At 52.9% G+C, this 15,202-nt stretch overlaps 6 protein-coding genes across 6 annotated transcripts; 2 read left to right on the forward strand and 4 right to left on the reverse strand.

Annotated features, from left to right (window-relative positions):
- Positions 1–17: 17 nt before the first annotated feature.
- Positions 18–777, reverse strand: BO95DRAFT_139575 (uncharacterized protein). Its single transcript, XM_025580566.1, has 2 exons — positions 484–777; positions 18–416 (listed from the first exon to the last, which is right to left on the reverse strand). Exons 1-2 carry the CDS (start codon positions 538–540, stop codon positions 66–68), a joined length of 408 nt encoding a protein of 135 aa, XP_025442155.1. The 5' UTR covers positions 541–777; the 3' UTR covers positions 18–65.
- On the reverse strand, positions 526–4,575 carry chsF (chitin synthase CHS3; the record flags this gene model as incomplete). The annotated part of the gene is made up of 2 exons (XM_025590868.1): positions 526–1,804; positions 1,868–4,575. The coding sequence occupies 2 exons, from the start codon at positions 4,573–4,575 to the stop codon at positions 967–969; spliced, it is 3,546 nt and encodes a 1,181-aa protein (XP_025442156.1). The 3' UTR covers positions 526–966.
- Positions 4,576–9,213: 4,638 nt separating this feature from the next.
- On the forward strand, positions 9,214–11,340 carry chs3 (putative chitin synthase activator (Chs3); the record flags this gene model as incomplete). The annotated part of the gene is made up of 2 exons (XM_025582612.1): positions 9,214–11,053; positions 11,111–11,340. The coding sequence occupies 2 exons, from the start codon at positions 9,214–9,216 to the stop codon at positions 11,338–11,340; spliced, it is 2,070 nt and encodes a 689-aa protein (XP_025442157.1).
- A 1,555-nt stretch (positions 11,341–12,895) lies between these two features.
- On the reverse strand, positions 12,896–13,198 carry BO95DRAFT_432073 (uncharacterized protein; the record flags this gene model as incomplete). The annotated part of the gene is made up of 1 exon (XM_025585037.1): positions 12,896–13,198. One exon carries the CDS (start codon positions 13,196–13,198, stop codon positions 12,896–12,898), a length of 303 nt encoding a protein of 100 aa, XP_025442158.1.
- Positions 13,199–13,232: 34 nt separating this feature from the next.
- Positions 13,233–13,921, forward strand: BO95DRAFT_514623 (uncharacterized protein). The gene is made up of 3 exons (XM_025591690.1): positions 13,233–13,345; positions 13,661–13,738; positions 13,801–13,921. Exons 1-3 carry the CDS (start codon positions 13,250–13,252, stop codon positions 13,816–13,818), a joined length of 192 nt encoding a protein of 63 aa, XP_025442159.1. The 5' UTR covers positions 13,233–13,249; the 3' UTR covers positions 13,819–13,921.
- An 879-nt stretch (positions 13,922–14,800) lies between these two features.
- BO95DRAFT_363559 (uncharacterized protein) lies at positions 14,801–15,202 on the reverse strand (the record flags this gene model as incomplete). Its single annotated transcript, XM_025582620.1, has 3 exons — positions 14,801–14,837; positions 14,915–15,042; positions 15,119–15,202. The coding sequence occupies 3 exons, from the start codon at positions 15,200–15,202 to the stop codon at positions 14,801–14,803; spliced, it is 249 nt and encodes an 82-aa protein (XP_025442160.1).

Raw genomic sequence — 15,202 nt, forward strand, 5'->3', positions numbered from 1 at the left:
CTATCCGGGTCGAAGATCTCGTCCCACGCCTCATCGATGATTTCCAGGAAGGTAATTCGTTGTCGTTATCTCAACCCAGCACGTCCTCCACATCGGCTGATGCGCGCCCGTGCAGCGCGGTTTGAAGGAACGGATGAGCCCGGTGAGTGTTTGCGGTTTTCCCAGACTTTGATGATTGCAGGGTTGGTAGGCTTTTGGTCTTTGAAGGGGAGAAGTGGACGGAAGGGGAGGTTGGAAAGGAACCGCCGGGTGAAGGGAAGTAACTGCCAGGTCATGACTAGGCGGAGTAGATCCTCTTGCCCTCTTGTGAGAAATCTACGGTCGTAGCTGGAGGTCTGAGAGATGGTAGTAGCGGGGTGATTTGGAGACATCAAGGACGAACCAAGCAGGATCAACTCGGTTTGTGTAAAAGGTATCTGTATGCGTGAGCACTTCAAGATAATGACAACTGTACACCCTCTTAGTCAGCTGAGCTACACCTACCAGCCAGTCGAAGAATACTAGAAAAAGACAAAACAAGAAAGCAAAACTCGAGTTCATAAATCGTCAGGACTGGGTAGGACACGATATATAGTTACAACCCCAAACCAAGCTCATCCCACAAGATCTTGCTGCCGCTTCCCCTCTCATTACCCTGCTATGTCCACTACCCCGTTCGGCTCGATGACCATCTGCCACATCAAGATTATATCCAAGAAATAGAAGTGAACTTCGCTTGCGCATTAATTCCGAGGGGGTTACCATCTTCCCCCAACACAAAAACACAAAGCAAAACTGTACAATATAATAAACGATCGTCTCGAACACGCATCGACTAATTTACCCAGAGTATGGATTATGCTGGGCGTGGTAGGAAGGATAGCTGGCTTGCATTTGCATGCGGAGGCGACGGTCTATTCGCAACCAATGTTAGTACAGGTTCAATGCAAGTATCAAAGAAAGAAATGAGAAAGGCGGAAGAAGCGATTAGGTCAGGCAAGCCATGATTCTGAACGCACCTTTCTCGAAATCCCGCCACCGTTTCATCGTAATCTGACTGCTGTCAAACTCGCCCTCGCCCGCCTCGTGGCCCTTGTCTTTGCCGCCCGCCGTCTGCCGCGTGTCACCCCAGCTGAAATCGTCAAACTTCCAATACGAGTACGTCGGCAGCACGAAGTTCCACACGGGCAGCGACAGCAGGTAGATCAACATCCACAGCACGTACACCATCCTGTGGGCGGTCACCACCACCAACACACCTGGTAGTCCCAGGATCAAAGCTAACAGAACCAAGGGCAACACCTGGACGGGCCGGTGGACAATCGAGTTGATCACAACGTAAAAGGTGAAGGCGATGGCGGCAGGCAGCACGAGCGTGCCCACCAACTCGATGAAAATGACGAATTGCATGCTGAAACAGAAGGTGCCGCAGAGGTCGCGCACCAACACCAACTCCATCAGATTGTGCACGGTACTGTTGATCCATCGCCGGCGCTGAGAGAGCAGCACCATGAACTTGTCCGGCACCTGGGTCTTGCACACGGCCTGTGGCACAAAGATCTGCTTGCGCTTGGGAAAGGTTCGGAGCATGAGTGTCGACAGATAGCGGTCCTCACCCAGAAGAAGCAGGTTCTTCTTATGGAGTGTGTCCACGACGTTCTCTGAGTAGTGCTCGACCACATCCGGGTTGGCGAGAATCGGAACCCAGTAGTTTTGCCCGCCCTTGGGCGCTTTAATACGATACATCGAGAAACATCCTGGAAGACAGGTCACACCACCAAAGACAGATTCGAATGACTTGGCCTGGTGATGAGACACAAAGTATCTAGATGGTTGGTTAGTTTGGGCCCACATTCAGAACAGAGAAGTTAGTAAAAGAGAAGCATACTCAAACACCTGAATCATCGTCACCCAACTGTCGGTCTTGTTGGCAATCTTCGTCTCGCCACACAGTCCCATAACTTCCGGATCTTTCACCATCGCCGAGATCATGTGCGTCAGACTGTCCGGAAACACCTTGGTGTCTGCATCGACACACAGAAGAACCTCGTAGAAGTCCGGCGGAATTCCGGTCACCAGCCAAAGCCCATTGAACATCTCAAACTCCAGCTCCGTCATCCGTTCATCGAACATTACCTTCTGCAAGAAAGACATCAGAATGATCTGACTATCTCTCTTACCGCGGTTACCGGGTTTGGACTGGGTAGCTTCCGCCGGTGTCCCACATTTCACGACGATCATCATGGGCACGCGCTGCTGCTTTTCCTCGGGAATGATCGAGTTTACGCCGTAGTCGTAGAAGCCGGCGTAGACCTTGGCCATGTTGTGCCGCTTGGATCCGGTGGCTACGGCAACATAAGAGAAGGGCTGGACCTCGTCCATCGGGACGATCGGATCACGCATCATGCGCAGAACAATTTCTGGGGTGGAAAACTCCTCGCCTTTACCCTTAATCATTCCATCACAGATCACGATAATGGTTTTGTGGCTGTTCGGATAGTCGGTCATGGCAATTGAGTCCAGCGTGGAGCGAATACCCTCTTCACCTTCCGAGTAACAAGTCACCAGACATAAAGAATGAGCCAAGGGGAAACCATACGGCTGCCACTCGGGAGGGGGCTGAGGAATGACCGCTTCATGGACGAAGCCACCTAATCCAGCAGACTCCGATTCCGGCATTGCAGTTGAATACCGAGAGTCCTGAAGTGCCAAGCTAGATCGACTCGCTGAGTTGGCATGGCGCGAACCGTCAGCCGTCAAACTACCTCCGCTTTCGTTGTAGTTCTGCCTGTATACGGAGTTGCTCCCACCGGGTACCAAGCGGGTTGTCGAATTCTGACTGGCCATCGTCACATATTGATATTTCTGCTTGCCCCCGTTGCTCACGGTGTATGGACTGGAGAAGCGAGACGTGGTAGGCAAGAAGCTGGCCCTCTTACCGGGCCGCTCCAGCATAGTCGGGTCTGCGACTCGTGGTCCCGGGCGGTAAATATCATTCGACCAGTCCTCGATTTGCTGGTTCCGCGTTTTGGAGTCAGCCGCCATGCTAGTCCGAGCCGGGGCGTACTGCTTGGCCAGGAACCACTGGAAAAGCAAAGCAAAGATAAATTTCACCACAACAATCGAGAGGATGAAGATCAGTGATACGTAAAGCACCACCTTGGAAGCAATACAGCCGACCGTGTCGGTGTCGATGCTGCCGACCTTGATGATCTGAGACAAACACTTGCCGATCTTTTTCTCCTCGCCAGTCTGCAGATAGTACGTGAGATCGACCCCGCGCACGGCCGAGTTCTCGCGAAGCTCATCAAATTTCTTCGGATATTTGACTTGCGTTGTGTCAAACCACCGTAGAAGATCCAAATCCAAGACATTGCCAGAGTAGACGGCAAGATTCCTGCTCTTATTCTTGGTGTCTTCCCACGTGTAATACACGTCACCGGAGCTTTTCAAGTTATAGAACGACTTACGAGCCGAACCGGAAGTGTGGCAGGCCCAGCCGAGGTAGTAAGACTCCGTCGTGTTCGGCTCGGACGAACCGTCCTGGTTGAACGCATGACACGGGAAGTACCACGCAAGGTCGCCATCTGAATTTGTCGGCACATCAGATCCATCGGCAAGAGTGATCAAGCCCTTGCACTCCCCGTTGACCTCCTGAAAGAAGAAGCTACCGTCTTGGCCTCCGTATTTATGCGATAGATCCCAAAGCACGTTAGTCCCAGCCGGAATGCCCGCAGCCGCGGGGTGCGTAGAGTGCGACAAGTCGTATGCCTGACCGTGGAAGATCATGTAGCTACTACTGACTTCATTGACCCTAAGCCGAGTCGGGGGAGTGCCGCAAACGGTGGCCGTGAAACCGAAGGTGAGGAAACCGACGAATGCCCCAATCAGCAAGATGATACTGATCAACCCAATCTTCTCCCGCCAGGCGCTTCTCTGGGCCTTCTGCGGCATGCCGAAGCACCTCAGGATGAAATCGGGGGCCCAAAAGGTGATGATGGCGCAATACGTGGTCCAGGGACTGGGTGGCCGGACCTGCTCCAGCGCCTTTTGGCGTTCTCTTTCTGCTGCAGCAGCCCTCTTCTTGATTCTGCGAGATGATCTTCTCTTCTTGATGCGACGTTTCTTGGGGGCCCTTTCCATCGGCTGATTGACATTTCCCTGAGTGACGTATACACCTGTCTTCCCTTTCGATTCCGAGCTTCGTGAGCTATTTGTGTCCGGTTCCTGCTCGCGACCCATCATGGGCTCGTCCCCGGTCTGGGACGGGTAGGTCGGCATGTTCTGCGACTTCTGGCGATAGTGGTAATGAGGATGGTTCTGGTCCACTCGGGTGCGTTCCGGTTTCACGAAGCTCTTTCGATTCCTCGAGTCTGTCTCCCAGTCGCCCCTCTCCACATCCGCATCGCTTCGTCTCCTGGAGCTGCGTGAGCGATGGTGCCGGTGATGGCGATGTCCCGACGGGGAGCTGTCTTCGGGATCATGGTGGCCTGTCGACTCGCGGGTACGGTGGCGCCTCCGGGAAGATTCGCGATACGAGTCAAATGTTTCTTCTCGTCGCGGGGAAGCCTTCCCCGGACGCTGAGGTAAGGACATGGCCCTGATGCCTGGAAATTTCAATTCGAATTAGTGATTCATCGCCACCGGTCGCAAAGGCGCAGGATATTTCTTTGAATGTATGCGAACAAGGTAGAATTCGAAATGTTGATTTTGCGCGTGGTTTGCATGTGAAATGCGGACAGTTGGGGGAGAGTGATAAGATAGCATCGAGGAAAGACCTCACCCACCTTCACCTCAGCATAAATAACAGGTGTGAGGAACGGCCTTGCAACAACCTGGTCCGAATTTCGCCTTTTGGTAGGCAGGAGACACTTCTCGCCGGAAATGCAGACGATGCGCGCAACAGCTGCTGGCAGCTCCGTGGTTGGATGCCAGGAAATCCTCCGTGGACAAGCAAGCCAGGAATGAATGTGGAGAAAGAGGGAGAGATTCCAGGACAGAAAGCGAGCGCGGATACAACAGGCGGAATTTTTGCTGCCAAGGAACGAGCGACTGGAGCAGACCAGCGAGATGAGCGAGCGAACGCAATGGATGAAGAGCAAGTGGTGGAAAAGGAAAGGAGAGATGGGTGAAACCACGGCGCTGCGGGCGATAGTGCGGAGTAACCAGCAACTAGCGGTGGTAGTCCCTGTAGGCTAGATAACTTAGAGGCTAGCAGAGAAAATGAAAATACGGGAACCCAAGATTGTTCAGCCAAAGGTACCGTCCGTATCCAAATATTGATAATTACGCCGGGTCTCTTTCCCACGTTGCGCCAGAAGATCACGGGGGACCCGTTTCTTATCGTTGCCAAGCCAGTCGAGTCGGGCCCATCCGATCAGCGAAGGAAGGCAAGAAAGAAAGAATGCTGGTGGGGTAGAAAAATGGCAGGCAGCGGTGACAGATGGTGGGAGGAATGTGTCCTATGAATAATGCCACGAGAAAGAAGAAGGATAAGAATAGGAGGAAATTGATGGTTGGAGGATGACGATGACTGGCCTATGGCATGAAATGAGATGAATGGGATAAATGAGATAAATCCTGCGTACGGCGTACTGTACACAAACAGTCTTCCGGTACATGTGCTGCTGCGGGCGGTCGCTAGGGGCAATGGATGGCCTGAGGTGTGTGCCCCGCTAACACATACTAGGTGGACTAACTATCAGCCAGACCAGCGAATCTTACCGACACACGAAAGAATGGTAGGAGCATCTACAGAAAGAGTTATAAATTGGAGTCTGATGCTGGTAGATAAGAGTCTATCAATATATCTCACATTCTCACACTCTCACACTCTCACACTCTGAATCCCTTCCTTTCTCAATTCTGAGACAATCAGGCAGAGACTGGTAGAGAGAATAGAGAAGCATGCAGTCCAAGCCTGCTGAGGTATCCAAGGTCGAGAGCAAGACCCTGGCTTGATTGGGTTTGGTGCTCCGGCCGGACTGACCACCGGGCTTGATCGGGCTTAGTGGGTTTCACACTGGGCACCTCTGGCACATGAAGCTCCGCCCCCCTCGTTAGATAATCAGCTCATCAATCATTCATTCAATTGCGCTACAATTACTCTGTACTAGTGCAGTGGCTCCGTAAACGACCATTTCTTGATCAATCATTACAACCAGCAGCACTGACTCTTCCAGTAATTCTCAGTTGATGCCCTCTCAAGACTTTCTTAAACCGTCAGTGTCAACCGTGTCAACATCGGTCAACCTGCAGATCTTACGGTCGGTCGATGACACATTGTCTCAGCATGTACTCCGTACATACTTAGTACTCCGTACATACAGTACGTACTGTACATAACTACCCGAACCATACCTACACATGCACCGTTCTATTTTTGAAGGCGAATCGGGTGGACTCGTCGCCACACCCTACCCGCAGGGTCCAGTGACTCTCAGGTTTTTTCCTCTCGGCTCCGTTTCTTCGGTTGACTCCATCGATGAACGTCTTGCTGGTTCAAAATGGTCTCATCGTACCTGGTTACACCTGATAGGTCATACGCTCTCGCTCACCGTTTGCTCAGCCCGATGGGAGGCAAAGTGGTTGCCTGGCTCGATAGACCGAGAGCAACGAGCCTGTTGTCCGTGGGTGGCCTGTGCGTGGGCTGGTAATCTTATCGATGGCTTCTCTCGTTGGGCTGACAGTCAGCTTGAGCATAAGAGGCCTCAAATTAAGGGGTTTTGTTCATTGTCTACCGGTACGAACCTCGAAGCCAACAGTCAGTGCTAGTGTGGATCCATCAACTTATACTTCCTCGCAGCCCAGTCTCGAAGGCTAGGCCCCGACCCCCGGCCGAACCAATTCGTCTGCTGCAAGTGTGATGGGTCACCTAAGCTTCGCATCTGATGGACCCTGATCTTCGACGACAGGCCTGCATGTCGGCGACCGGCCCTGTACTGGGATAAAGCACCCGGCAAACCGACCAACGCGCATCGAGAGTGGTTATCAGCTGCTATCTGGACTTGACCCTATAGCCCCTTCAGTTATGATGTCAACTTGACAGTCATCCTTAAATCGACGACCTCCCACCAGTAAACGGTTACTGCCCGACAACCTGTGCGGATTGTCGTCTGGAAACCACAGCAGACTGACTTTTTCTTGGCTTTTACTGCGCCGTTGGTACCCTTCTGCTACTCTGCTCGTCGGGATTTGCTACACCGCTTCGTGTGCACCGCAAACGGAAGCTGAATATGCCTTGGGACTGTCTCTTATGGCTTCAGGGCGAACTGTGCACCACCGCCTCGATGAACACGCCCAATGCGCCATTGTCAAAGGGTTACATGCATTGCATGAGTACACACTAAACTTGCGTTGTTGAAGAGTCGGTCCATCGCGTCGGCGTCGTCAACTTGGGTGAGTCGACCGATCAGCTAGGGATATGAGATGCGCGGAAGTATAACATTCAATAGCTATGTGTTGCCGCTGATGAAATCGTGATTACTCCGATCACCCCGGGTAAACTACAACTTACCCAGGAACAGGTCCCTAAGTTGTCATGAGCTAATCAGCAAGATTTTGATACGTCCTGGCCGATGACACACATGTGGTCACTCTGCGGCGGGAGCCACCCGAAGAGCGGGTTCGACAACCTTCGTCGTCTCACGGAATGGTGCTCAGGAGCAACCCAATAGGATTTGTCGTCGCGATCAAATCTGGAAGCAGCCGGCAAGCGGGGGAATTGCTGCAGAGGTACTGGATCACGGTCAAACCGACAGGATCGTCAGGGCTTTGTGTCCCGGCTGACTTTACCCGTCGCGAATAGTGACTGTTAGCGATAGCGTGGCCGCCGTAGCCTAGCGCTGAGCTGCAGTAGTCATTTCCGAGTGGCATCTCATGACCCCGCGGTTGAACAGGCTAAAGGAGTTGTCCCAGTCAATGCGATGTGAATCGGGCTCGATGGAAGGCTGGAAGCGCCTGCGCGATCTTCATCCGAGGATCCTTTGCAATCGCGACGCCCCGTGGGGAAAAGGAAGCGGTTATTGGCACTCTTGGCAGGAATGCTTTGATAGGCTGTAGTCCAATGGGCCTAATATCGACCATTTTAAGAGGTATTAATAGTTGCTGACGTGGTGATTTTTTTGACGCCTCGAACTGCTCGGCAGGTGCTAAAATCTCGTTTGGAAGTCAGAGTCATTGCGACATCAGCATCGGTTTGTCTACTAAGCAACCATCTCATTCGCCTGAAGGCATGGATGAACAGCGATAAAAGGGCACCGGTGACGCGACTTGGATCATCAGTGTTCAGTCTCAATTGAACTGCAGCGAGACTAGATATGAAATGGGAGGAATGCCCGGATAGGGAGAGGGGGAACGGAAGCCTGGAGTGAAAGAGTGAAACATACATTGGCAGTGCGTGCAGCAGCTCGTAATGTTCCCAACGCCTCTCCGGCGCTATTTTTAATCCGAGCCACTAAAGCCACTGACGAACTACTGACTAACCTTAGAGGGGCTTAGTTGCTGAGCTTACTAGTAAGTTTTGAGGGGCCACCGGCACCAAAAGAGTCAAAAGACAAAAAAGAAACCACTGTGTTTTGTACTGTTCTGTTACTATGAGTACATACTGTGAATACAGTATGACTGCCAACTGACTTCTCTCTCTCTCTCCCTCTCCTTCCTGTGGCCCGTCCGTCCCTTCTCCCCATTTCCTCTCTTTTTCTCATCACCGCACCACAACTCTTTCTTCCCCTCCTCTCTCTCTCTCTCCCTCTCTCTCTTCTCTTCTAGCGGTGTCACTGTCGTTTGTGTCTCTCCCCCAAGTCCCTGACTCTCGTTGGCCCTTAGCGAATCTCCTCTCGTTTTTGTTTCGGGCGGAATGAACTCTCGGAAGTACCGATCATCACCACGGTTCCTTCAACAGATTTGACTAGGTAAGCCTGTCTATCCTAACCGGTGGACCCCCCGATTTCGTCCTCTCATTGACCCATCGTCTCCAGTTTCTCCACATCCTCCCAGTCCCTGGTCGCCTGATAACCGGTGCACATCCCATCTCTCGTTGACGTTGTCCTTGCATCCCATCAGTCGCTCCAGAATATTACCCTCGACTTTCTTGACCTGCTCCATGGCTGCCTACATGTCCAACGCCTAGACTCTGCCAGTCTGCCACGCTTAGATCCCTCCATCCAGCTTTACAATTTGGAGAACTCAACTCGGAGGATTACGTACACCCCCAATTAGTGAGGAGTTGCTCCAATGGCGAGCACTGAGGCCAGTAGGTATTCTCAGCCGCTGCCTTCCCCTCCTCCGGTCTATCTCCGTTCATCCCCGCCCTTTCTCTCGTCGCATCACGAAACTCTCCGACGTCCCAGCTCGCATCAGCAATTGAAAATGGCGTCCACGCGCGAACAATCGCCCCCGTCTCGATCGCTAGCGACCGATGGAGAGACACATCAGCCTGTGCAAGTTCCGAGAGTGCGGATCCATGGCGAGGTAGACCAGCCGGTGCAGAATTTCCACGACGACGAATATGCTTTGTCACTTACGGGCGCTGCCTTTTCCGACTTGGCACTTGCAGAAAAATCCCCGACGCACGGGAAGGATATCGACAATGCACCTCCACGTGAGGGAGAACTATATCGGGCTCCGCGGCCGTTAGTGTACGGCCACACGCCCACGAGCAGCGGCTCGTGGTCCGTGGTCGACCCCAACTCCCGAGAACAACCCGACAGCCTTGCAAACACCAGCTCCTCCTCCGTCGACCAAGCAGCTCCGAAAGAGAATGAGCATGTGTCACCCCGGGAAAGTCTGGATAGCAGCGCAGAGACGCCCGAGGTCTATGAGCCCTTACACTATCACCACCGTCCCTATGAAGTTCCTTCACAGTCCTCGGCCACTGGATCCGGGGAGAACGTCTCGGGCACGAACGGCTATTTGAGCGCCAGGCCCCGACCACGGTCGACGTACTCCTTCACGTCCAGCGTCGGCGAAGGACGCCATCGGTCCCCTCACCTATCCCCATACCTTCAGGGCCGATCATCCTCAAGAGAGTCTGTTGCATCACCCGACGTTCGGCCACTGTCTTTTGTCGATCAGCTCAACAGCCACTACCCGCAACCTGGTCCGGCGCCCGTGCAGTTCGGGAACTCCCAGCTGCAATCGGCAATCGGCAACAATGCTTCGCTGCTGAGCCACAAGCAAACGTTCGACATGTACCTGGCGAATGTCAAGAAAACGGATGATCCGGCCGTCCAGTATGAGTTTGCCCTGTTCATGGTCAACGCCGCGCTGGACATGCCACCGGAAGGGCTTGGAGGCGATGCCTCTGCCGTGCACGGACGTAAGGCTGCAGAGATCACTCGGGGTGGATTGCTGAAAGAAGCGAAGTCGATCCTCCAGCGGCTTTCTGATCGGAGCTACCCATTTGCGCAATACTACATTGCGGACGGATACGCGTCAGGATTGTTCAGCAAGGGCAAGGAGGATTATGACCGAGCATTCCCGCTGTTTGTGGCCGCCAGCAAACACGGACACGTCGAGGCATGCTATCGGGCGGCCCTGTGTTTTGAGTTTGGCTGGGGCACTCGGGTGGACGCTGCCCGGGCGCAACAGTTCTATCGGCAAGCGGCATCTAAGAACCATCCGGGTGCTATGCTTCGGATGTCCAAGGCATGTCTTGCGGGCGACATGGGTCTCGGCAAACGGTATCGCGAGGGGATTAAGTGGTTGAAGCGTGCGGCCGAGTCCGCGGACGAGCAGTACAATTCCGGCCCGTATGAGCTCGGATTGCTGCATGAAACGGGCTACGGCGATGACGTGTTTTTGGATCCGTCGTACGCCGCGCAACTGTTCACCAAGTCGGCGGACCTGGGGCATGTGGAGGCCAGCTATCGCCTGGGAGATGCATACGAGCACGGCAAGTTGGATTGTCCGCGAGACCCGGCTTTGTCGATTCATTTCTACACGGGTGCGGCACAGGGGGGCCATCCTTTGGCCATGATGGCTCTTTGTGCTTGGTATCTGATTGGAGCGGAGCCTGTCCTCGAGAAGGACGAGGAGGAGGCGTACGAATGGGCCAAACGTGCTGCCGAATCCGGTACGTCGATTTGCCTTGGAGTGGTTTGTTCCGATGCTGACCCTTTATGTTTGACAGGCCTGGTGAAAGCTCAATATGCCATTGGGTATTTTACGGAGACGGGCATTGGCTGTCGACGCGACCCGCTGCAAGCCAATGTATGGTACGTTAAGGCGGCCGAGCAAGGCGATGAGCGGGCGAAGAACCGGCTGGCGACTATTCGAGCGGCCGCCGACGGGGTTGCACCAGGGCAAGGGGCTGCGGATGCGGGGAAGGGCAAGAAGTCGAGTGGGAAGACCGGTAAGTAGTTTGGTGGCTTGACGTTTGAATGAAGTGAAACTGATCGGGATATAGAGGGTAAATCGAAACGCTTCAGCATTTTTTGATTGTGCGTGCACGAGATGTCTGGCGACTTTTACAGTCCTTCCACTACATGCGTGACCATTTAGCCCAGTTTTTGTTTCTTGATTCTTGGTTACATTCTTTATACCAGAGGGATTTGGCATTCTACATAGCACAGCAGCACAGCACTTGCACTGACTTTTGGACACACTTGACTACTAATGAGCTTGTATATTTGGGATGAGTTTTGGTGTATGTATGCATAGTCGGGTTCCACATTTGTACCAGCATGAACTTTTGTGTGTTGAGTGCGGCAGTTATTTGTGGGGTTCGAGATATACGGCGAATTGACTCTTCACATGCACCGGCGAGTTGATTCCTTGAGGGTGGGTGGTAACATGGAAGTAGCGGGGAGATATTACAGAGCATCTGACCGACTGAGTATATCTGCAGTAGGGAGCTTTATACACGGGGCATCTGACTCCTGAATAGTAGTACGATGATCCGTTCGCTTGGGTAGCCATTGCGATCGACAGGTGAACTTGTTGTCTGGTGGATAGGAGAGAGCCAAACGACCGTACTCCGCCTGCGGCACTGATAGCATGGTTTTATGGTGAAGTTGAGATAGATGGAGATGAGATCAAACCTCAACCGAATGTGAGCATAATGACTATATGATATATGATGTAGGTACTGCGTACATGTCAGGGGATGGATAGATAATGCTTCAGCCCCTTGAAACCAAAACACGCTGCTGCTCAGTACTCACCGAGCACAGTACCTACTCATACGTGCAATGTCCAACCGGACACTCAACGATCCTGCAGCACCGTTTCATCGCTAGTGCGCCCGCCAAGCGCAGCAAGCAGGGAAACTATTGGGCTTTGGACGTGACGATCTCACTCTGAGTCTCTAATGGAGAATGAAAGTCACGAAGTTTGGGGTCGGTCGGGGAGGGGGGGTTGGCTGTCACTCGCGGCGCCCGAGTTGCCCTGCTTTAAGGGTTGACTGGAGGCAGGAAAGAAACACTGCCAGTCGCCCCTCTTTCCCGCCCCCTCCCTCCTCCCCTGCCGATCCACACCTTCCCTCCGCAGGGATTCCCGCGCCGATCCCGCCGATTACTGTTTCACGGGTTTGCTGCTGCTGCTGCTGCTGCTGCTGCTGCTGCTGTTGTTGTGAGTACGGAGTAGCTAACTTCTAGGTTAACTTACCGGCTACTTTCCCAACACCTACAGCACCACAATTCCCATTTATCCAGTGTGCAATGTGAAGACCATTTCCAAAAATAAATCCAATTCCTCCACAAGGAAAAAAAAAAAAAAAAAAAAAAGTACCCGACCGGAAACTTCCCACACGTCCTAAGTAAAAAGCCAAGGCCAGTACTGCACTCCACCTACACCTCAAACAGGAGCAGGAGGGAAGGGATCTACAGACAGACACACCTTCATAAGAACGTTAGGTTTTCCTCTCGGAGGGGCGCGTCATTGTGTTTTATCCCTACCTGGAACCTCACGAGAGCAATCACATTTTCCCGTTCGTGATTCCATTTCCATCCCTCTTTCCACATTCTTCCGGGTTGAGCTTCCCACGTTGTTGTTCCTCTGCTTCATTCCGGCGGGAGTTGATTTTTGACGGTTGATCGATAGCATTGGTATGTGTCAGCACCTTCCAATTGTTTGCACATCCATCCTTTTGGTTGGGGTTCGGTGGTGTCGGAGATTTTGCTGGGGATTTCGGGTTGGGGGTTTGGTGTGGTGCGTGCTTGCTAACTCTTGCTGTGGTGCTCTCATGCAGATTCCATTTGCATACCCATACCTCATCCATCTGAACCGGACAGAAACGAACCTTCAGTCTTTATCACAGTCCAACATCAAAATGCGTTTCCTCGCTGTCGTCGCCCTGCTCGCCTCGTTGACGGCCGCCCGTCCCGCGGAGAACGGGATGTTCAATATCGAGCTCTCGTGCGTTGGGGTGCGTTTCTTCTCACTCTTCTTCTTTGGCTTGTTGCTGCTTTGCTTTGCTTCGCTTCGCTTCCTGGTGGGAATGGGGGAGGGGTTGAGGTTGTGCCTCTTTCTATACCCGGGGGTTCGTTTGAGAGATTGGGTTCTGGGTGCTGGATGAGATGTATCCGGATGAGCTTTCTCGGGAGGTCACGACCATCCGCCCCAGCCCCTAGTTCTCTCAAGGAGGCATTCCAGCTCCATTGTGATGCGAATCCCGTCCTCCCCTGCTTGTCCATAATGCTCCTGGGAATTGTATGGAGGATGTGACTGACATGAGCCGCAGTTGAACGACAGAGCGTGCGTTGCTAACGCGACGAGCGGCATGGGATGCTGCGTTCCCTTGTATTGCGGGGCTGATCATGTGAGTTGTCTTTCGGTGGTTTGGGGGTTGGGATTGCGGGGTAGAGACTGACGGGGTTGTAGCGGTGCCATCGTCCTTGATTTTGGGGTCGCAGTTCGTGGCTGAGTTTTGGGGGTGGGCTGGTTGCTGGGTTATTAGGTCGTGGGCCATGGATCGTGTGATAGGAGGTTGCAGTTCATGGGGATGATGGATGGACTGATATCTGCTTGCTGCTGGGGCGGTAGTTGTGAAGGTTGGAGACTGTGGACAGGTGGATGGGTAATGGATGGAAGTGGGGGGATTCAACGGCAGACTAATGAGTGGAACTAATCGTGCTTGCGAGGTGAGGTTCGCGGAGCGCTCAATTAAACAGGGGTCTTCGATTCTCATGCTTACCCATGCGTTGTTCGGTTGTAGTTGTAGGCTTTAGAGAGACTTGATGCCGTGTTTTGAGGTGCTTTGGTAACTTCTCTCCTCTTCATAGAGCAGGGAGACCCTCGTCTGAAGGAGGTTGGGTGATAACTGCCTTCGTTCAGGTTGAGGAATGGCTTGTGCTGGGTTGGACTCATCTCCACGGCGTGCGTTAGACAATTATTGACCCCATATTAGTTTTGTCATGTGTAGGTCTGTCAAATCTCGATGTTGAGCTGAAATTCATATCCTGAGTCCTCTTCCTGCATCGTCTGATGAAGAAGCACCAAGTACTACTGATATCATAGGGCTACCGCGCTACTTGCCAGTACGAGGTATAGATAAGGGTAGACCCGATATCCAGCCCGGATCCCCCAAATCCATACATACATATACCACAGTATACCTGATAAGTGACCCCCTCCCTCAAGCAAACCCATACCTGATCGATCACACCCACCTAAATCTACACATCTCCACAAGAAAGATCCAACCTCAATCCAACCTCGACAAGAAAGAAGCACCTCGACGAATGATATTACGCGATGAATTCCGACCCTAACCTCCAACACCCACGCAAACATACACATAAGAATATTACAACAAAGACAACCATAAGCATACCCAGCATCTTTAAAACCTTCCCCTGTCCAACCCCAGGACCTGAGTCGTCTAATCCGTCGGAGGCCGGTACGAGCCCCCCGTGAACCTAACCCACGTCATACGATCAGCTCAACCCTCAACCCTCAACTACACCCCGAAAACAACAGGGAAGGAAATACATACCGACTCCACAACAGCCCAAACAGCCCCTGCGACGAGTCGGCGGTGCTGCGCTTCGCCCACCCGGAGTCGACATTGTAGCGCTTCGTGTCCTGCAGCCCCGCGAAGAGGCCTCGGCCTGCTGTTGCGTGCTGCGCGCCCATGGCTTGTTAGTGTTCCGTTCAGGGTGAAGGTTTGGGATTGGATTTGGGTTTGGGGCAAACGAACGTGTTTAGGCCGATCCTTGACCCAGAGATCGGCGCCGAAGTCGTTCTGTAGGCGGGATTTGGATGTGCTGGTTGTGTTGGTCAT

This window comes from Aspergillus brunneoviolaceus (assembly GCF_003184695.1).
Source record: "Aspergillus brunneoviolaceus CBS 621.78 unplaced genomic scaffold BO95scaffold_35, whole genome shotgun sequence".
Lineage (NCBI taxonomy): Eukaryota > Fungi > Ascomycota > Eurotiomycetes > Eurotiales > Aspergillaceae > Aspergillus > Aspergillus brunneoviolaceus.